Source organism: Leopardus geoffroyi, chromosome C2 (assembly GCF_018350155.1).
Source record: "Leopardus geoffroyi isolate Oge1 chromosome C2, O.geoffroyi_Oge1_pat1.0, whole genome shotgun sequence".
NCBI classification, from domain to species: Eukaryota; Metazoa; Chordata; class Mammalia; order Carnivora; family Felidae; genus Leopardus; species Leopardus geoffroyi.
This window is the reverse complement of record NC_059333.1, coordinates 6,342,194-6,363,165: the sequence shown is the minus strand read 5'-3', so window position 1 is coordinate 6,363,165 and position 20,972 is coordinate 6,342,194. Positions and strand designations below refer to the sequence as shown.

The 20,972-nt window shown below is 47.9% G+C and overlaps 1 protein-coding gene across 8 annotated transcripts in view; it reads left to right on the top strand.

Annotated features, from left to right (window-relative positions):
- The first annotated feature begins 1,427 nt into the window (after positions 1–1,427).
- The window catches only part of LOC123610567 (guided entry of tail-anchored proteins factor 1), a 62,472-nt gene continuing 42,927 nt past the window's right edge, over positions 1,428–20,972 (top strand). For 2 of the 8 annotated variants that reach the window (XR_006718202.1, XM_045501351.1), the window contains exons 1-4: positions 5,876–6,169; positions 10,408–10,573; positions 11,927–11,994; positions 14,393–14,507. Coding sequence is in view for 7 of the 8 variants with exons in the window: in XM_045501351.1 (XP_045357307.1) it covers positions 6,008–6,169; positions 10,408–10,573; positions 11,927–11,994; positions 14,393–14,507 (511 nt within the window). In the remaining variant the exon portion in view is untranslated. Of the gene's footprint in view, positions 1,676–5,839; positions 6,170–10,407; positions 10,574–11,926; positions 11,995–14,392; positions 14,508–15,588; positions 16,808–17,587; positions 17,726–20,972 lie in introns of those variants that run through there. The other 6 variants (XM_045501352.1, XM_045501353.1, XM_045501348.1 and 3 more) reach the window with 6 other exon arrangements.

Here is a 20,972-nt window from a genome sequence, read left to right as displayed (position 1 = left end):
TGAGCTCAAAAACCTGCAAGACCATGACCTGAGCTGAAATCGAGAGTCCGAGGCTTAACCATCTAAGCCATCCAGACACCCCTGCTTCAAGTGTTATTAATTGGATTTTTATTGCTATTTCTGTTTATGCTATAAATGTTACAAAAGTGCAAAAGCAGCACACATACAATGTTTGCACTACAACTGGATCTTACTAAAAAAACGTGTACATATCTATATATCTAGGTATCTAGATATATAGATATTGTAATATTCCCTATTAAAGGACATACCGTTGGCCCCTGCAACATAGATTCCTAGGTGACTTAAATCGAGCCTAGCATTGAGGGACATGATGGACCCAGGGCAGATAAACAATCACCCTGGCATCAAGGGAGAAAATAATGATCAATGCTTTCTGTTGAAAGATTATTGATCAATAGGGGGAAATGATGAGAGAAAAACTCTCGAAAGGTCTGATATACAAGGGATGCTATTAGATTTCTTTCTCAGTCAGCATGACTGTGTATAAACTTTGTTCAAACCAAAAGCCTGATTTACGGCCCTCCACCCATGTACTGTACATCTGGGGATGAGTAGCCTGAAGGAAAACCGTCTTAAGATATCAATCAAGACTCCTGCTCCCTGCATTCCTTTGTGATGAAACTCATGATTCCTTCTTATATGCTAATCTGTAACCTCTTGAGCTTGTGCAAGATGTAAAAAAGTATAACCTTGTAAAAACTGATTATTCTCCGAACAGTTTCTTCCCTGTGAAGAGCACGTTTCCCAAACAACTGTCCTAACATGGGCTCGAAGAAAACTTTACTTTTAGAGATTCTAAAAGGTTTGTTTATTTTGCAAGGCCAGTAGAACCACAGCTCCTTGATTCATTTGATTAGAGTTAATTCTCAAAACCCAACCTTGGCAGAGGGGTGAGCCAAACATCTTTTGCTTTACCTATCATATATAAATGTGAATTGGGATTATTTTGCAGTAAAACCTCATCTTCACCTAAACTTAACGTTATTACGGGCTGACTGTAAGCAGTACCTTCCGATTAAAACTTATTCTTTAGGTATGCAGCTTTGTAAATTGTTTAGATTTTTTGAAATGTAAACTCAAGGCATTTTACATATAACTACGAAACCTTTCTTTTTAGTTACTTGCCACTACAATTACGATAGTTTTCCATTTACGGAAAGGCTTATTTTAAAATAAATTTATCTAGGAATAAAAGCGAGTCAATGTAAAGAAAGTACTCGTTACGTAAGTGGTTCGCAGCGACAACAAAATTAGAGACGGGAGCAGCCGAATCACCAGAACCGGTAAAACTGCAGCCAGGACATGGTGGGGAGGGTACAGGAAAACTACGGAAGCCCGAAAGGCCAAGAAGCATGCTGCAAAGCGTTCGCCGGGAGCAAGAAGAAAAGATGACTCCGCCTCCCCGCCAAGTGCGGCGCAGTGCGCAGGCGCGGCGGCGCGCCTCAGCGGTCGCTGCGCTTCTTTGCGCAGGCGCCCGAGAGGGCGTGGGCGCCGGCGTGGTCCCCATGGAGTTACCTTAGCCGAGCCGGCAGCTCTAGGAGATTCCGGGATGAGCGCGGCGGAGGCCGACCGCTGGGCGTGGCTGCTGGTGCTCAGCTTCGTGTTTGGGTGCAATGTCCTCAGGATTCTCCTCCCGTCCTTCTCCTCCTTCGTAAGTGACTGTCTGGCCTTCCAGGGGGCCGGTGGGTCTCCGCCGCTGTCCCCGGCGAGCCCGGTGTAGACACCTGGGACTCAGACCAACCGCGTGAGGGCCGGAGAAGCGTCTTGGTTGGGCTGTTCGCCTTAAGGTTTTTCTTTTTTCCTTCCTTCCTTCCTTCCTTCCTTCCTTCCTTCCTTCCTTCCTTCCTTCCTTCCTTCCTCCCTCCCTCCCTCCCTTCCTTCCTTCCTTCGTTAGCGTCTAAAAGTTGCAAGGCTTTACTCCCAAATCCGGGTATCTGGATTCTCGGGGAGAAAAAAAAGAATGACCTGGTAACACCTGGCCACGTTTTCACGTGGCAGCAGCCCTCAGACTGGGAGTTCTCAGTGCCCCTCTGCCAGCCACACTTAGTTCCGTTAACCCCCGGTCCCTGGAGGCATCCAGCAGCCTCGCTGCTGGGGGTCCAGTGCCTGGAGGCCCTGGCCCTTTCGTGCATGTAGTGCCAGAGCGCCAGCTCTGCCAGGTCCCATATGGAAGGATCTCAGGGTGCAGCAGCCCCCGTTCTTGGGGTGAGAGGCAGTGTAGACAGAATCTCGGCACTGTGTGATGCTTCCTGTATTCAAGGGAGCAAAGGTCACTGGAATGCAGCTCTCCGCCGTGCGTTTTGCGTAGGCATGAGTGCATAACCTCGGGTCCAGTCGTCACGGCTGCTGTAAGATATGAATGTCATCCCGTCTCCTTTTACTAGCAGAGGAGGAGTCTGACACAGAGGGTCAAGGGGTTGCACTGTGTCATCCGGTTCGGGACTGCGGGGGTGGAGACTGATCTTGGTTTGTGATTCTCCTAGTTTTGTCCCTCTGCCTGTTGGAGCCCGAAGAGAGATTTGGTGGCAAATTTGATGTCAGGTGTGTGTGGGAAACAAGGAGCTGTTTCCTGGGGAAGGGCGCCCTCTTTATGTCCACAGCGGGAGTGAGGGACTGTCTGACAGAGCTCAGAGACTGGGTGCAAGCATTGGAGCATTATTGCCGGAAACGCAGTTCTGTGCTGATTTAAATTGGTGGTGTATGTGTGTGTGTGTGTGCGCGTGTGTGTATCGGGGGGTGGGGGTGGAATTGAAGACTAGGCAGGATTCCTACTTTCTTTCTTTCTTCTACCAGCCTTCACTGAGTGCCTGTTTTATGTAAAACTCTGTGCCAGGACTTTACTACCTACATTGTCCTAAGGCATACAGAATTCTCTCTAACCCCCCAACCTCCCTTCAGAATCTATCCTGATGCTACCTAGTCTTTAAGATGATGTCCCAAGTACTTAGCATTGCATAAAAGACCCTTGAAGAGCTGGCCTCTGCCCATCTCTTTTTTTTTTTTTAATGTTTATATTAGAGAGAGAGAGAGACACTTGGGGAGCAGGGGAGTGGCAGAGAGAGAGACAGACACGGAGACAGAATCTGAAGCAGGCTCCAGGCTCTGAGCTGTCAGCACAGAGCCCGATGTGGGGCTCAAATTCACGAACTGTGAGATCACGACCTCAGCCGAAGTTGGACCTCAACCGACTGAGCCACCCAGGCGCCCCTTTTTCCTTTTAAATAAAAAATTGTGGTAACATACACATAACATAAAATTTACCATTTTATCATTTTTAGGTGTGTAGTTCGGTGGCATGAAGTAATCCACATTGTTGTGCAACCATCACCACTATCCATCTAGAATTTTTCCATCCTCCTAAACTGAAACTCTGTCCATTCAACAGTAAGTCCCTGTCCTCTGTCACCTTGGCCCCGGCAACCACAGTTCTACTTTCTGTCTCTCTGAATTTGGCCACTGTGGTTATCTCATGTAGGTGAAATCATGCAATATTTTCCCTTTTATGCCTGGCTTATTTCATTCAGCGTAATGTCTCTAAGGCTCTCTCTGTTCAGCATGTGCTAGGATTACCTTCTTTCCTTTTTAAGGCTGAATAATATTTCATTGTATGTATAGACCACATTTTGCTTATCCATTCATCTTTTGATGGACATTTGGGTTGTCTGCACCTTTGGCCCTTGTGAATTATGCTGCTGGAACATTGGTGTACAAATACCTGTTAGAGTCTCTGCTTTCAGTACTTTTGGGTAAATACCCAGAAGTGGAATTTCTGGATCATGTGCTAATTCTATTTTCAATTTTCTGAGAAACCGCCAAACTGTTTTCCACAGCCGCTGCACCATTTTGCATCGTCACCATCAATGTACAAGGTTCTAATTTCTCCACAATTTCCAACACTTGCTATTTTCTGTTTTGTTTTGTTTTTATAATAGCCATCCTCAATGGATGTGAGGTGGCATCTGACTCTGGTTTTGATTTGCATTTTCCTAATGATTAGTGATGTTGAACATCATTTTATATGCTTATTGGCCATCTGTATACCTTCTTTGGAGAAATGTCGATTCAAGTCCTTTGTCCCCTTTAAATATATATGTATGTATTTTAATGTTTATTTATTTTTGAGAAAGAGCGTGAGGCAGGGAGGGGCAGAGAGAGAGGGAGACACAGAATCTGAAGCAGGCTCCGGGCTCCGAGCTGTCAGCACAGAGCCCGACATGGGGCTCAAACTCACGAGCTGTGAGATCATGACCTGAGCCCAAGTCGGACGCTTAACTGACTGAGCCACCCAGGCGCCCCTGTTCCCCTTTTTAATGCAGCTGTCCCTAAGGGAAGGGCATCCTCTGTAGGCCCACAGCAGGGAGTGAATGGTTTTTTGTTTGTTTTTTTTTGTTGTTGTTCATTTGGGTTTTTGTTGAGTGAGGAGCTGTTTGTATATTGTGGATTAAACTACTTATTAGGTATATGATTTGTACATATTTTCTTCCATTCTGGGGGTTGCTTGCCCATCTTTCTTGGACTATCACCTGGATTCTTATGTACCCCATCCCATTTCATCTCTCGTGGGAGCCATATGAAACTAACCTAAATTGCTCAAAGAGGCTGTGTTGGTTTTGTGTTCCTCTATGAATCGTTCATAATTTCCCATTAGTAGAGGGGGAAAGAGGAGTGTTTGTTTCAGGTGTGGCAGCAGCTATAAGGAAGATCTGTCATCATCTCAGGCTCCTTAACTAAGCTTCCACCAAACTCGTGCTCTGCAGCTAGCGCACACTCACTAAAGGTTATCGCTGCAGTCTAGTTGTGCCTGGGGCTTGCACCCGTGGATGTTCATCGTTTAGATGAAAGAGCCCTGGGTTTGCCTTTGGACTTGTGTTCACATTCTGTGCCGCTTCCCACAGGAAGTACAGCCTCTCTGACCTCAATCCAGTTAGCTTTCTTAAACCCGTTTCCCCTTGGTTGTAGCGCTATTTGCCAGGGTTGTGAGCCAGGCTCAAAGGATGATGTATAGTTATCCCATCAGAGTACAGCCCTTATTTTTGGTGTTCAGAACAGGGAAGAGTAATGAAGAGATTGTACAGCCTGGTGGCTGGGTTTGTGGCGAGGGTCAGTGTAAAGCTGTAAGGCATGCTTTGGTCCTGGGTCGGGTAAAATGCTGTTCTTTCACGACACTTAGAGGCTGCCCGTTACAGGCCCTCCCGAGGAGAATCAGAAAGCTTAATTGGGAATGGGCCATATCCTCGTACTTCCAATTATAGCCTTCCCTACAGTGTTTTGGAAGCATTTCCCACCCAGCCAGAAGCAGAGGAGGGGCACGCCGTCCCATTAATCGGGTAGGCTGGTTGAGGCCCTATAATCGCTTAAGTATCACAAGTCCTCTGCCTAGCAAAGCCTGGCCAGGTCCTGGCAGGGGATCTCAGCTCAATACTGGGGCGGCGGAGGGGCCTGGATGAGGATACCCAGTCCCTGGTGTTGACTTGGCTGGCATTTCCTCAGAGTTCTTTCTCGTCTTCAAGCTGGTCACAGGACGTATGGATGACAGAGCCTAGTTCCTATAGTAGGCGATCCAGGACTTTGTTCAGCCAAAGGCAGAGGAAGAGGTGGACAAAGATGCCCCCTCGAGCGCCCACTCTGCGCGGGTGTAGGGAGGCACGCTGCGCAGGCGCCTCAAGCCTGACGAGGGCATTGGGCCGAGTGAACGTCCCAGCGAGCTGCGTGCACTGCGCAAGCGCCCAGGGAACGACGGTGAGGGGCGGGGTGTAGGGAGGTGCAGTGCGCAGGCGCCCCAGGACTGACGCGGCAGAGGGCGGGGTGTAGGGAGGCGCACTGGGCAGACTCCCCAGGATTGATGCGGCCGAGGGTGGGCTCAGCGCTGGCGTGAGCAGCCCCTCCTTCACGGGTCCTCGCTTTGCTGACCCTAGACGCGGGCACAGCGCAGGCTGTCCCCCTGGGACTTGGTTTGTGGGGCCGACTGCCATTTTTATAATTAATGATTTTGGAATTGCCTTCATTTTCTGCTTTACAAAGTGGCCGCCTCCGTTTCCCTATAGGGGCCCAGGCCCCTGAGACGAGGGGCAGACACTGCAGGACCTGCCACTGTAGGTGCCTTCCTGGGACCCTCCTCTCCCTTTCCAAGGAGCATGGTCACCTAGTGAGTTCCTGTTGCAGACCAGGTGTGAGGATGACCCCCAAGTAGTAGTTGTGGGGGCACTGGGGGTTGGGTGCGCAGGTGCGGCCTTGTGAATGGGGTCGTCCACGTGCGGGGGACCTGTGCTGTGAGGAGGGCTCCCGACTGGAGAGCGCTGACCCGCCGGGCGTGGCACGTTGGGCTGTTTTGGGTCCGCAGAAGGGGCCTTGGTCCCTTCTCAGGATGAGGAGTGTGTCGCCTGTATTAGGGACACATCTGAGCGGGCAGCCCCAGCATGTCATTCCCCCTGTGCCTCCTGTGTTCCAGGAGGGATGAGCCTTTGGGACTTAAATGGCATTATGCATTGATTAATTTTCAGATGGGTCTGGTCCAGGGAGGTAGGTGCCAGCCATTGAGTGGTAGAGTGGGGTTTCAGTCTAACCTGGTGTGACCCCAAGTTCAAGCCCTAGCATTTTGTCTGTTGGGAAGGGAGTGTGGAACTTGGACAGGACCTGAGGGTGAGTCTGGTAGGACACTGAGCTCATGCAGGCTGGCGGCCAGCGTCTGGGGCACCAGGGTGATGAGAAGGATCGGTTCTATCCTCGTCTTCTCCCAAGATTCTCCTACTGCCTGTCATCTTAATAACTCATTTTGTGCTTGAGAATTCTTTGTAGACCCATTTCCAGGTCTTTGAAAAGCTGTACCCCACACAGCCTGTCTGTTTCTGTCAAGTGGGAGGTTTAATGTCCTGGAAGGTGCTTTTGAAGACATAAGGAGGACAGGGGTTTATTTTTGTTTTAAACATTAATATTCAAAACCTTTACATTCAAATCTCATTAAGTGTTACAATTCAATTCGTAATTCTAGTATGTTTTAGTTGTCACTTATAGGGAGGTCTTGGATTAATGTGGGTACATATTTGCAAATTTAAACATTTTCGAATAGTTCTGTATACTTGTAGATGTCATTTATCTGTTTCCCCCCCCAAGCACTGCAGTTGTCTAATTTAACCACAAAACTCTTCACTTCTCCCCAAGCTCATTTTCCCACCCTTGCTCACCGAGTGCTGAGTAAACACCTTTGGCCTTCTCGGTTTGTAATTTTCTTGTGTGTTTTGTATACTGCTAAGTAATGTGTTTGTGCTTCTGTTTCTTCTCTTGAAAATCTAGTTAAAAAAAAAATTTTTTTTAACGTTTATTCATTTTTTGAGAGACAGAAAGAGGCAGCATGAGCAGGGGAGGGGCAGAGAGAGAGGGAGACACAGAATCCGAAGCAGGCTCTGGGCTCTGAACCGACAGCATAGAGCCCGACGCGGGGCTTGAACCCACAAACCACGAGATCATGACCTTAGCCAAAGTGGGACGCCCAACCAACTGAGCCACCCAGGCGCCCCTTGAAAATCTAGTTTTAAAAGCAAGGTTTATTGATGTGTACTTTGCATTTAGTGAAATTGACGTTTTCTAGGTAGGTGGGCAATTTGATGAGTTTGTGCCCTTATTCAGTGGGATAACCACCATCACAATCAAGATAGGATCTCTTTCCCTCAAAAAATCTACTTCTTGCCATTTCTTGATGTGTTAAGTTTAAACATCCATAGACTCTTTGCTCTTAAAGATGATTCTGTGACTTTCTTAAGAAAATTTGTCCTGTTCCTATTTTCGTCTCCAGAGTGGATCAGGTTGGAGTATATCTGTCCTTTAGTTAGGGGGTTGGGTAGGGGCCAGGCAAGGGCAGAGGGGGTGAAGACAGAGCTACTCTTGGCATGAGGCCTGCAGGAACATGTGCGGTAGCAAACACACTGCTTTGTTCAGGTGCCCTTGAGAGACCTCTCGTGTCCCCACGAGAAGGACTTCATTGCGCATGCACCGGAGGTTGCCATCTCAGAGGGGGTCCCAGGACCTGGCACTTGCGCGGGCGCCGGGGGAGACCCGTGACGGGGACATGGCTTCCCGGTCTCTTTCTGAAGAGTTGCCCTGTTGTGCAGAGGGGAGCCTAAGCCGGAAGGACCGACTCATTGTGCGCGTGCTATGTGCCAGTACACGTCATACGTTATCTTCTTTCTTTTTTTTTTTTTAAGTTTATTTATTTATTTTGAGACAGACAATGCCAGCAGGGGAGGGGCAGAGACCAGGAGACAGAGAGAATCCCAACAAGGCTCTGCGTTGTCAGAGCAGAGCCTGACGAGGGGCTCCAACTTACCAACCATGAGATCGTGACCTGAGCCAAAATCAAGAGTTGGATGCTTAACAGACTGAGCCATCCGGGTACTCCTCTTTAGTCTTTAAGAAAAAAAAAAATTTTTTTTAACGTTTTATTTATTCTTGAGAGAGAGAGCGAGTGAGCGAGCACGAGCAGGGGAGGAGCAGAGCGAGAGAGGCACACAGAATCCAAAGCAGGATCCAGGCTCCTGAGCTGTCAGCACAGAGCCTGACGCGGGGCTCACAAGCTGTGAGATCATGACCTGAGCCGAAGCCGGAGCTCAGCCGACTGAGCCACCCAGGTGCCCCTCATCTTTTTTTTTAATCAAACTTTTAAAAATTTTGAAACAAACATGCAGGAAAGTTACGCATACAGTGCAAGGAACCAATATTGTTTCCTGAAACATTTGAAATTAAGCTGTCAACCTGCGCCCCTGCATTCCTGGATGCACCAGTGTATAAACAGGTGGCTTGTCCACAACACAACCATCAGGGACCTTCCTGATCTCTTGTTCCTGTTTTCACTCCTCCCAAGTGAGGTCCTTTGCAGCAAAAGGACCCTGGTCAGTACCATGCGTTGCACATACTTGTCACGCCTCTTCAGTCTGGAAGGATTCTCGGTCTTTCCTGGACTTGCAGGGCTGACATTTCTGAATAGGGCAAGGGCAGTGAGTTCGCACAATGGCCTTCTTGGAACATCCTTGTCTGATGTCGCAGAAGGGATGCTGTGTTCTCATTGCAGGTCTTCTGGCACTGTGGACTTTGATTTAGGGGTGTTCACTCTCCGCTTGGGGTGGGTGCTCCAGGGTTTCTCAGTCCTTCCCCGCCCCAGACCTGCGCTGTGGGTGGGTCTCACTCCACCCTTGCTGTCAGGGGATCCGTACTTGTGCTGGCCGCTGCCCAGCGCCACCTGGTGGCCACTGCACCCTGGTCCTGGGGTGGGAGCGAGTGTCCCTGCAGTCGGGTGTGTGCGTGCGCAGGTATCTGGGGACGGTGCATGTGAGCGATGGGGGCCTGGCTGTCGGAGGTGCCCCTTCACAAACCTTTACATCTATATATCTCCATCTGCGGAAAATCGCAAGTTCACACCCATATGCCTCCAATTCTCATTCAACACTGCAGGATTCATTGTATTCTTTTCCAGATCCATATTTCCAATCCCCTTTTCTGACAGTCAGAAAACTGGCTCCCATTATTTTCATTATGTCTGCTGTATTTGATTATGGCTTTGTAACTCCCATCCTCACTGCTGCCTGCTCCCCCCCGCCCCCCATGCCTGTTCCCCCATGCCTACTCCCCCTCAGCCCCTGTGCCTGCCCCCCCATCCCCCAGGCCTGCTCCCCCTCCCCTCCCCCGTGCCTGTGCTCCCCCTCACCCCTGTGCCTGCTCCCCCATGCCTGCTCCTCCCCCATCCCCCATCCCTGCCCCCCATGCCTGCCCCCCCACCCCGTGCCTGCCCCCCGCAATGCCTGCTCCCCCCATCCCCCATGCCGGCCAGCCCCTCTTGGGCTCTGTCTCTGTGTTTGGCTGGGTGCTCCCAGCCTGTATCTTGTATGACTCCTGCGCTCACTCTAATGCCAGGCCGCCCTTTCTTGGAGACCCCTGTAGCACTGTGCTTGGCTCTGACCCCCTTGCCACGGTGCCCCTCTGTGGGAGTGCCCTCCTCCTGCTGGGCCACGCCCTCCTCACTGGCCCCCTACGCCCACCTTCCTCTGCCTACCTAAGAGGATGTGTGCTCCTTGTCACCCGAGTGGCAACTGGAATTGGTTTTCATTTTGTAATCACAGTTTTGTGGTTAGAGTGAAAGATACATCCATTTGTACCGGAGCGATCCATGAGCATATCTGCAAAAGGAAACGTAGAATGTGAATAATGGTCCACATCAGAGGGAGTTTTTGTCTTTGTGGTGGTTGTGGGGGCAGGAGGACCAGGCAGCCGAGGCTGGCTATGTAGGTAAGGGGCAGCCCGCCCCGCTGGAAGAGACCTCAGTGGAGTGGTGGAGGAGGTGGGGGAGAAGGTGTACCCCCGTGGAGAGGCACTGATCCCCGCTGTCCGCCCCACCAGATGTCCAGGGTGCTGCAGAAGGACGCCGAGCAGGAGTCGCAGATGAGAGCGGAGATCCAGGGTATGAAGCAAGAACTCTCCACCGTCAACATGATGGACGAATTCGCCAGATATGCCAGGCTGGAGAGAAAGATCAACAAGATGACGGATAAGCTTAAAACTCACGGTACTGGTTTCAGTTGTAGTGTGGAAAGCTTTACGAGAGCTGATTAATAGAGAAGTTTTTATATAAAGATTCGTAGAATATATGTTTTGATTCTTCGATGTTCTGAATGTTGAAAGGAACTTTTAGGTTGTCTGGAAGAAACCCAGTGATCATTATTACTTTCTCCTTACTTGCCTGTGAACCTTTGCTTCCTCGACACAGAAACAACTAACATCTTCTGAGTTTTTCTTCGTTTTCTGTAGGTAGACATTTTCAAATGCAATACATTTTGAGATAAGCCTGAAAAAATGTCATCTGGATTCCCAAGGGCTTTTGTGAATACTCTCAAAAATGCCCAGCAGTGTCCTTACCCCAGTGTAGACTTCAGGGTCGGGGTTTGGTCTTGTTCACCGCTACTTTTGCCACCACCCCTAGCAGTCTCCTGTGATGAAGACGTTTTTCACCCATGTGCTGGGTGAGAGAGCTGTCTCCATGGCTCGTAAGACATATGGAAGGGCCCACCCAGGCCCAGGACTAGCCAGGTTTCCACTTCTGGGTTAGTGTGCTGTGTAGACAGGAAGGCCCGGGGAGCAAATATAGTCCTCTTGGTGAGTGATAAGTGCACTATAAAAGGAATCTCTGATGTAGATGGATAGTTTGAAGCATCTTCACAATTAAAGCTTCAAATCTTATAATCTGTGTGTGATTCTATTTCTTTTTAAAAAAAAATTTTTTTTTTTTTAACGTTTCTTTATTTTTGAGACAGAGAGAGACAGAGCATGAATGGGGGAGGGTCAGAGAGAGGGAGACACAGAATCTGAAACAGGCTCCAGGCTCTGAGCTGTCAGCACAGAGCTCGATGCAGGGCTTGAACTCACTGACCGTGTGAGATCATGACCTGAGCCGAAGTTGGCCGCTTAACCGACTGAGCCACCCAGGCGCCCCTGTGTGTGATTCTGTTTTAATGACTGGCATAATGTGTGGCTTTTAAGAAATTCTGTTTTATATTTTCTTTTTTTTTTTTCAATGTTTTTTTTTTGAGAGAGAGAGAGCGCGCACACACACACAAGTCGGGGAGGGGCAGAGAGAGAGAGGGAGACACAGGATCTGAAGTAGGCTCCAGGCTCTGAACTGTCAGCACTGAGCCTGACTTGGGGCTCGAACTCATGAGCCACCAGATCACGACCCGAGCCGAAGTCCAGAATCGGATGTCTAACTGACTGAGCCACCCAGGCACCCGTCTGCTTTATAATTTCTAAATACACTGAATTAGAAAACATTTTATAAAATGAAAATGACATTTCTGTGTACTTTGAGTATTTTCTTCATTTTTCAGGACTGATAATAATGATTTCATCCTTGTTTTCCTTTCAGTGAAAGCTCGGACAGCCCAATTGGCCAAGATAAAATGGGTTATAAGTGTTGCCTTCTATATATTGCAAGTAAGTGCCCTATTGTGTCACCTGGGGTCCTTAAAATTGGTACCAGACTGTCCTCCAGAACTCTGCAGCCCCCAGAGTCCAGGTGTGAGAATTCAGGCTTTTCCACTCTTGGCCGCTGTGCTGCGTCATCCTGCCAGCATGGAACCGAGCACTGTGGATTTATAAGTGGATTTATAAGTTAGACCTAGAAGAAAGCCTTTCTCTCTTTGAGTTGAAGTACGACATACAGTGTTAGTTTCAGGTGTACAGCATAATGAATCAACAGTTTTCTGTGTTACTTGGTGCTCGCCATCTGCTTTTTTTTTAAATTTATTTAGGTCCTAGTTTTTGTGTTTATTCATCTTGTTTTTTTAGATTCCACATGTGAGCGAAATGATACGGTATTTGTCTTTCTCTATCTGACTTATTTCACACAGCACTGTATTCTCTAGGTTCGTCCATGTTGTTGCAAATGGCAAGATCTCATCTTTTTCTTTTTCTTTTTTTTAAGTTTATTTATTTTGAGAGAGACAGAGACAGCACGAGCGGGGGAGGGGCAGAGAGAGAGGGAGACACAGAATCCCTAGCGGGCTCTGTGCTGCCAGCGCAGAGTCTGACACGGGGCTTGAACTCACAATACCATGAAATCATGACCTGAGACGAAACGAAGAGTCGGACGCTTAACCGACTGAGACACCCAGGCGCCCCAAGATCTCATTCTTTTTAATGGCTGAGTAGTATTCCAGTGTGCGTGTGTGTGTGTGTGTGTCCACCTCCTCTTTATCCACTCATCTGTCACTGGACATTTTGCTTCCGTATCTTGGCTAATGTAAGTAATGCTGCAGTAAACATAAGGATCGCTGTATAGTTTTTCAAATTAGTGTTTTCGTTTCCTTTGGGCAAATACCCAGTAGTGGAATTCTATGTTTAATGGAATTCTACGGTAATCGTGTGTTTAATGTTTTGAGGAACCTCCGTACTGTTTTGCAGTGGCTGCACCGGCTGTGTTCCCACCAGCGGTGCGCAAGGGCTCCGAGAAAGCCTTTCTCGGTTGGAATTGTGAGACGTTGAGGTTTTCAGCACATGAATGCTGAAGTAGCTTCCCTGGAGCTCTTTCCTACTGCCTTTATTCCAATGCAGTTTGGGGAGCGTGTGGGGAAGGGAGAGAAGCTTATTTAGACAGCGTTTTGTTTTTTGTTTTTTTTTTAATTTTTTTAAAAAATGTTTTATTTATTTTTGAGACAGAGAGAGACAGAGCATGAGCAGGGGAGGGGCAGAGAGAGAGGGAGACACAGAATCCGAAGCAGGATCCAGCCTCTGAGCTGTCAGCACAGAGCCCGATGCGGGGCTCGAACCCACAACCTGTGAGATCATGACCTGAGCCGAAGTCCCACGCTTAACTGACTGAGCCACCCAGGCGCCCCTAGAGAGCGTATCTTGTGAGAGTGCCAGTTTGGGCCGCTGGCTGTTTTGTGGTGTGTGGACGTGGAAGTGACTGCCCGCTCTCCGGGGGAGGTGGGGGGCTGCTGTTCTCGTTAAAGTCCAGCACATTGATTCCCAGCTTTCCTGTCTGGGGTCGGAAGGTTCCTGCGGAACCCCTGCTTCTGCTGCGATACTCTGAGGTCATGGATGTGCTGTGCACACACGAGCGGCTGCCTTCAGTGACCTCTGGGTTTCGGCGCTACACGTGGTCCTCACTGGGGAAGGGATTTGGGCCCGCCCCACACAGCCCAGGTTGTCTGGGTACATTTAAGTACTCGCCCCAAGGCGTTGTCACTGTGACACTGGCTGGTTTCCCGAGGGCAGGAATCGAGCCAGAGTCCCTCTTTTATGGTCGCTCGTTTGAGTGGCTGATTCAAAGCCACGAAATGGGTGAGGACAACCGAAGGGATGCTGCTTCACTGCCTACTGTGTAGACTCCCTGGGCTCCCTCCACACGTAGAGGCCAGCACCGTGTGTGGGTGAGAGATCGACTGGCTTTCCAAGGATCACAGAAGCGTGAGATCACTTTTGTCACTAATAAGGTGTGTTTATCATAGTCTGGCTACTTAAAGGAGATGCTTCATGAGGAAAGAACCCCTTCGTTATGCGGGACCCGGGTTGATTTATCAGCTAATTTAATAGTGTGTATTTGTTATTCATATTAAAACAGTAAAATGCCAGCTCACAGAAGGCTGCCCCACTTGGCAGCAGTGCGTGTCAATGTCCTGTGGACGAGTCTAATTAGACACTATTTCAGGGTGCCGCCAGCGGAAATTGGTGGCTGTGCGTCTGGGTCTGTTTCCCGCGAGGACTGATTGATAGGGCTTGACCTCATCGTTTTGGAGGGTTTCCTTAGTATGTTTGCGTGTTTCTCGTCTTTCTTGGTTATGGGTTGTGTCACTGGCGGGTTGTCCGCTCACCGGCAGTATCTTTGCAGGCTGCCCTGATGGTGTCGCTCATTTGGAAATACTACTCTGTCCCTGTGGCCGTGGTACCGAGTAAATGGATAACTCCACTAGACCGCCTGGTAGCATTTCCTACCAGAGTAGCAGGTAAGAGTTTTCTGGAAATCCCAGGGGAAGAATATGGACATGTGGGGTACGAGGTGAAGTAACCCCCACCTCGTCCATTCACTAGTGAGCAGTTCTTGGTGTCTGGGCCTCACAGCAGGCTCGCGGTGAAGAAACAGGCCTAGAGAAGTTACCTGCCGTGGCCAGCATCACTGGCATGTTCGGTAGGAGTGCTAGAGTTCTCTGTCCAGTCTGCTTACAGAATCGAGGTCCACTCCTTGAGTTTGATACCCTGTTCATTGAAACGCCAGTCTCTAGTCCCTAGATTCTGTGACCTCTCTTCGTTCCTCATGCTTGGCATTTCTCCAGCATTTACTGCTATTGGCTGTTCTTTTATTTTTGAAAGGTAACATCCTTGGGATGTTAAAAGCAGTACATATCATTAATGATTAGAAATACAAGAACAATTTTAAAACCATCTCATGGGCTATAGATAACGTCTCTTAACTTTGTGGTATGTTTTTCTAGTCTTATTTTCTATTTGTTTTATACAATTAAAGTTGTCTGGTACATGTAACTTTATATCCCCTTTTACTTTATATTGTAAACCCTTTCCCGTATCAGTAGACTTTTTAAGGAATTTCAAAAAACTGCTCTTCATTAATTTCTCTGTTAAAGATATTTGTTTAGGTCCTAATTTTTTACTGTCATAGTCTGGTTATGCAGTCTGTATTCTGCAACGTGCATCCTTGCCCGCCAGCCTTTGGTTGTGTTTTGTGATCACGCTGGAAGTAATTTACTGAGTGAAAAAGAATGACTGTTCCCAAAGATTCCAATTTCACCGCATCCTTCTCCCTCTGCCCCTCTTCTCCCCCCAGCCTTGTGGGCACTGCTGGTGGGCTCTCAGGGCTGCTGAGCAGGAGAGCACGAGGCCCCGGCATCTCGGGGGCCACGGGCACTCTCGCAGCCTGCTTTCCTATTGCTTCGTCATCACCTGGGCACGAACGGCAAGGGTAGACGTGGCCTAGTTTATAACAGTATTTTGAGAAGGAAAAACAAATAGTCTTACAGGGTGTTTTTCTAATTTATTAAGGTCGTAAATAACAACACACCTCTCTGGCAGGAAAGAAATTCGCATCATTGCCAGTTCGTGTGATTCTTACTGAATGAAGGAGGCAGCCTGTGAATCAGGTCTGATGAGTTTGAATCCAGGAGACACTGAGTTTTTCGTAGCCTAGCACTGCTGAGAAAGAGTTGGATTCCTGTAAATTAAAGGTAGCAGAGGCCGGAAATACGGGCAGAACCGTTGGCGTGCTCTCTGATGTTGAATTTCTTGGTTTCTAGGTGGTGTTGGAATTACCTGTTGGATTTTAGTCTGTAACAAAGTCGTGGCTATTGTGCTGCACCCTTTCAGCTGAGAGACCAGACGAGTCCAGCTGAGACACTTGTCAACAGTGGATTTTCCCTTATAGGTTAAAAACCTGATACTTTTTTTTTTTTTTAAAGGAAACAGAAGCACACAGGTTAGGTTTTTTTGTTGAATGTGTTTGTTCTTGGATCTTACGTGAGATACCAGAGGCCTGATCTTGTGCACTTGTCGTTGAGCCAGACGGCCGGTCTCTGGTCTCTCAGGCGAGTGCCCCGGCCGGCAGAGCCGCATGTTTGTCGGGAGAAGGGTGTGGCGTGGGTGTCCACACGCTGTGACTCGGGGTGTGCCCTGTTGGCGTATTTTAAAGGTCATGTTGCCAATGGGAAGTTGGTTTTCTAACTTAAGTACTCTAAAGACTTTGTGCTCTTCTTGACCCAGATTAGAAAGCAATTTAACTTTAATACCACCGGTGGAATTTGGAATCTCGTGTAGTACTGCTAAGAGTAACACTAACTGACATTGCTTGTGTTTTTTCCCTTCCTCTGTTGAAATGTCACGTGTTGGGCAAGCCTTTGTATATAGTATTATCTACTTATCTGAAGCTGTTGATTTTTCATCACTGTGTTTTGTAATGTATTCATGAGATCATAATGCATTGTTTTATGCTTGAATTGTATGTTTTATATTTAAAGCATTTCAAATGAAGTCTGTTTTCTAAGCATTTAATATTTATGCTCTGTAGAATGGGACAAACTTAAACTGGGAATTCTGATTAAATTAATTTGAGTGGATACATTTTTAAAAACACTTCTTTTTTACTGTTGCTCTTTTTTTTGAATTATAATTGACACATAATGTATTAGTTCCATGAGTACAACATAGTGATTGGTATTTGTATACACTGTGAAACAATCACGATGAGTCTAGTTTCTCCATGTAAGACACTTTTTTATAATTAAAAGTTTTGCAAGGGCTTGTGTGACTTTTCCTTCCTTATGATTACTTAACTTGCTATGACCAGTTTGTAAATGTGACAGGTGACAGAGGGCTTTGACTGTTAACTCAGTTGGCCACTGCACCTTAAAACTAAATCCTGTCACTGGTTTTTAAAAGGTAGTGTTTGTATTCCCGACTCCCCTAATGACCTGAGAAGCTACCAATTGTGCCGGGAAAAGACAAAGTGCCAGAACGCTCTAGTGTGTCTCCAGAGTCGGGGTCAGGTTCCCCTTCTCGTTCCTTCAGACTTCCCAGCCCCGGGCTGACTTAGCTTTTCTCAGAAAGGAGAAGGCATCACGGGAGCAGGCATCACGGGAGTATTTCTAGCGAAAGCATCCGAGGGGGTGTTTTGGCCACAAAGGATGAGAGGCCCACCTGCCGAGGCGAAGAGGGGGCACCAGGGAGCCTCCGGGGCCCGGCCCTCGAGGCCGCGTGCCTACCGCCCGCGCTGAGCGAGCTGCAGGCCTGGAGGCAGGTTGTATGGAGCCGTCGGTGGCCGGGCACGGCGTGCGCAGGGACACCCGTGGATCACTAGTCCGTGTTCAGTCTCCCTGACAAGACCCTCCTAATGATCTGATCTTCCGCTTAATACTCAAGAATTTTGACGGCTGTCACCGAGGCCGGAGGAGGAGACGCGCAGTCCGGGCCCGTGTCCGTTCCGCACGCAGTACTTGTTTGTGAAGGTTACGTCAGGGACGTTTACACGGCCGTCGTGTTTTACAGCATCGCGGCTTTTTAAAAGTCTGTTTTTAAATAGATAATAAACATCGTACTGGATTCACGAGATACAGAAAGGGATACAATGAAAAGTAGATCTATCTTCTGACCGGTGAGTGTCCTGTCAGCCCACTTTCTGTTTCCCGTCAGTACCAGTTTCTTACGACTCTCCCAACGATACCCCGTGTGTATATGAATATTGATGGATGCGTTTTTAAAATAAATTGTTTTTAATTATAAAAGTAATACCTAGGGGCGCCTGGGTGGCTCTATCGGTTGAGCGACCGACTTCAGCTCAGGTCACGATCTCACGGTTTGTGAGTTCGAGCCCCACATCGGGCTCTGTGCTGACAGCTCGGAGCCTGGAGCCTGTTTCAGATTCTGTCTCCCTCTCTCTCTGCCCCTCCCCCACTCATGATTTGTCTCTGTCTCAGAGATAAATAAACATTAAAAAAAAAAGTAATACTTGGGGCGCCTGGGTGGCGCAGTCGGTTGAGCGTCCGACTTCAGCCAGGTCACGATCTCGCGGTCCGGGAGTTCGAGCCCCGCGTCGGGCTCTGGGCTGATGGCTCAGAGCCTGGGGCCTGTTTCCGATTCTGTGTCTCCCTCTCTCTCTGCCCCTCCCCCGTTCATGCTGTGTCTCTCTCTGTCCCAAAAATAAATAAACGTTGAAAAAAAAAAAAAAAATTAAAAAAAAAAAAAGTAATACCTAAAAAAATAGTAACTGCTCATTTAAAAAGAAAAAAAAACGACTCTTCCAACGATACCCGGTGTGTATATTAATATTGATGGATGTGTTTTTAAAAAATTTTTTTTAATTATAAAAGTAATACCTAGGGGCGCCTGGGTGGCTCAGTCGGTTGAGCGACCGACTTCAGCTCAGCTCGTGATCTCACAGCTTGTGAGTTTGAGATCCATGTGAGGCTCTATGCTGACAGCTCAGAACCGGAGCCTGCTTTGGAGTCTGTGTCTCCCTCTCTCTCTGCCCCTCCCCTGCTCGCATTCTGTCTCTGTCTCTCTTTCTCAAAAATAAATAGTAAACATTAAGGGGCGCCTGGGTGGCGCAGTCGGTTAAGCGTCCGACTTCAGCCAGGTCACGATCTCTCGGTCCGTGAGTTCGAGCCCCGCGTCGGGCTCTGGGCTGATGGCTCAGAGCCTGGAGCCTGTTTCCGATTCTGTGTCTCCCTCTCTCTCTGCCCCTCCCCCGTTCATGCTCTGTCTCTCTCTGTCCTAAAAATAAATAAACGTTGAAAAAAAAAATAAAATAAATAGTAAACATTAAAAAAAAAATTAAACAACTCCTACTTGGAAGCAAGGAAACAAAGTCCATGATTGCACAGAGCGGGGATTACTGGTATTAACATTTGTGCTTTTCTTTTTTTCTATTTATTTATGGATAGCTATAGGTTTTGCATTTCTATTAAAAAATACTGGATATAGGAGCACCTAGGTGGCTTAGTCGGTTAAGTGTCTGACTCTTGATTTCCGCTCAGGTCATGATCTTGAACACCTAAAGCTCTCTTTATGGTCTGCTTTACATTTATGATAAGTCAAGTGAAGATCTTTACACATAAACCCACCAACATTTCCTTTTGGGGTTGATACCCTTCTGTTGCCTGGATGAGGGGTAGAATCCTAGTCAACTAGTTCACTCTTCCTTGACCTGGCCGGAGTTTTGAAATAATCTGTGAGGATGGGGCACCTGGATGACTTGAGTTGGTTGGGCATCCGACTTCAGCTCAGGTGATGATCCCGCGGTTCACAGGTTCAGGCCCCGAGTCGGGCTCTGTGCAGACAGCTCGGAGCCTGCAGCCTGCCTCGGATTCTGTGTCTCCCTCTCTCTCTGCCCCTCCTCTACTCACCTCTGTCTCTCCCTTTCCCTCTCAAAAATAAACATTAAAACAAAAGAAAACAAAATTATCTGTGGGGATTTCTTGAGACCTGGGTTAAGGACAGGCTTTTCCAGACAGTTTGCATTTCTACTGCCCTCTGTAGGTGATCCAGTTTTCAGGCTTCCCGGGAGGTTGAGGGCAGACTGGCTACAGACTCTCAGAATCTGAGACAATTTCTCCAGGTCCTGGAGGCTGGAGGCCCTGGATGTCCCAGCCTTCCGTCCCATGGGTGGGGCTCCTGGCAGGCCCCTGCTTGGGTGGACAGACTTTGTCCCACTGGGTTTTGTCCTGGAGACTCAGTTCTCCAGTTGTGGCAAATGCCTTAGGCAAGAGCTGACTTCAGAGCTCTGTTTACCTGCCTCTCTGGGTACCTGCTTTCACTTCGTGTTTACCGGCTGTGCGACCTAGTTGAAAACTGAACACATGTTCGTTAGAGCTGGTACAACATTTTTAACTTTATTAATGAGCAGGAATGCTGGAGTTCCTTGTCTTCCAGACTACAGGAAGTGGCTCTCTCGTTTTTATTATAAAATCTTTTTTTCCTGTTGGTTATAGAGTATGTTCATTGTCGAAAATCATAGGAATAAATTTAAAAGTTGACCACAGTTGGGGCACTGGGGTGATTCTGTTAAGTGTCCAACTTCGGCTCAGGTCGTGATCTCATGGTTCGTGGGTTTGAGTTCCATGTTGGGCTCTGTGCTGACAGCTCAGAGCCTGGAGCCTGCTTCGGATTCTTTGTCTCTCTTTCTTTCTCTCTCTCTCTCTCTCTCTCTCTCTCTCTCTCTCTGCCCCTCCCCCGCTTGTGCTCTGTTTCTCTCAAAAGAAAAAAAAAAGTCAGCCACAATTTTATTTTTCAGAAATAAAAAGTTAGCATTTTATTACCCTATAACCATTCCTATGCATAATTTAAAAAAATGTTTGTTTGTTTTGAGAGCGAGAGAGAGAGGAGGGGCAGGGCAGAGAAAGGGAGAGACAGAATCCCAAGCAGGCTCCAGACTCTGAGCTGTCAGCACAGAGCCCAATGTGGAGCTTGAAGTCATGAACTGTGAGATCATGACCTATGCTGAAGTCAAGAGTTGGACCCTTAACTGACTGGGCCACCCAGGTGCTCCTATGCATAATTTTTTAAAAAGTTGAGATGACCAGAAAGCAATAGTCCTGGATTATATTTTTATTAAGTAGTTCCCTACAGAAGCACTTTCGGATGGCTGTGATTTAATGTTTTGATTTATGCTTTTGTTGTGGGTAGGCATAAGAAAAGACCCCTTGAAAACTTCTACATCTGCTACAAGGCAAGTAGATGTTATAACATGGAATATTACTCCGTACACCATTTTTAAGAATCCTTTTAGTAAATTTCCCAGAATTCAGGGCCAGGCATTTATGTCAATTGACCTGCATTTGCGAATCTCCCCTTACAAGCCTGGGGGGGGGGGGGGCTCATTCTCCCTCTGCCTCCGTTCTCCCCTTCCTACTATGTTCCCCAGGGTAGTTTTCCTAACGGTCAAACGCATGGCAGTTAACAATATTTAT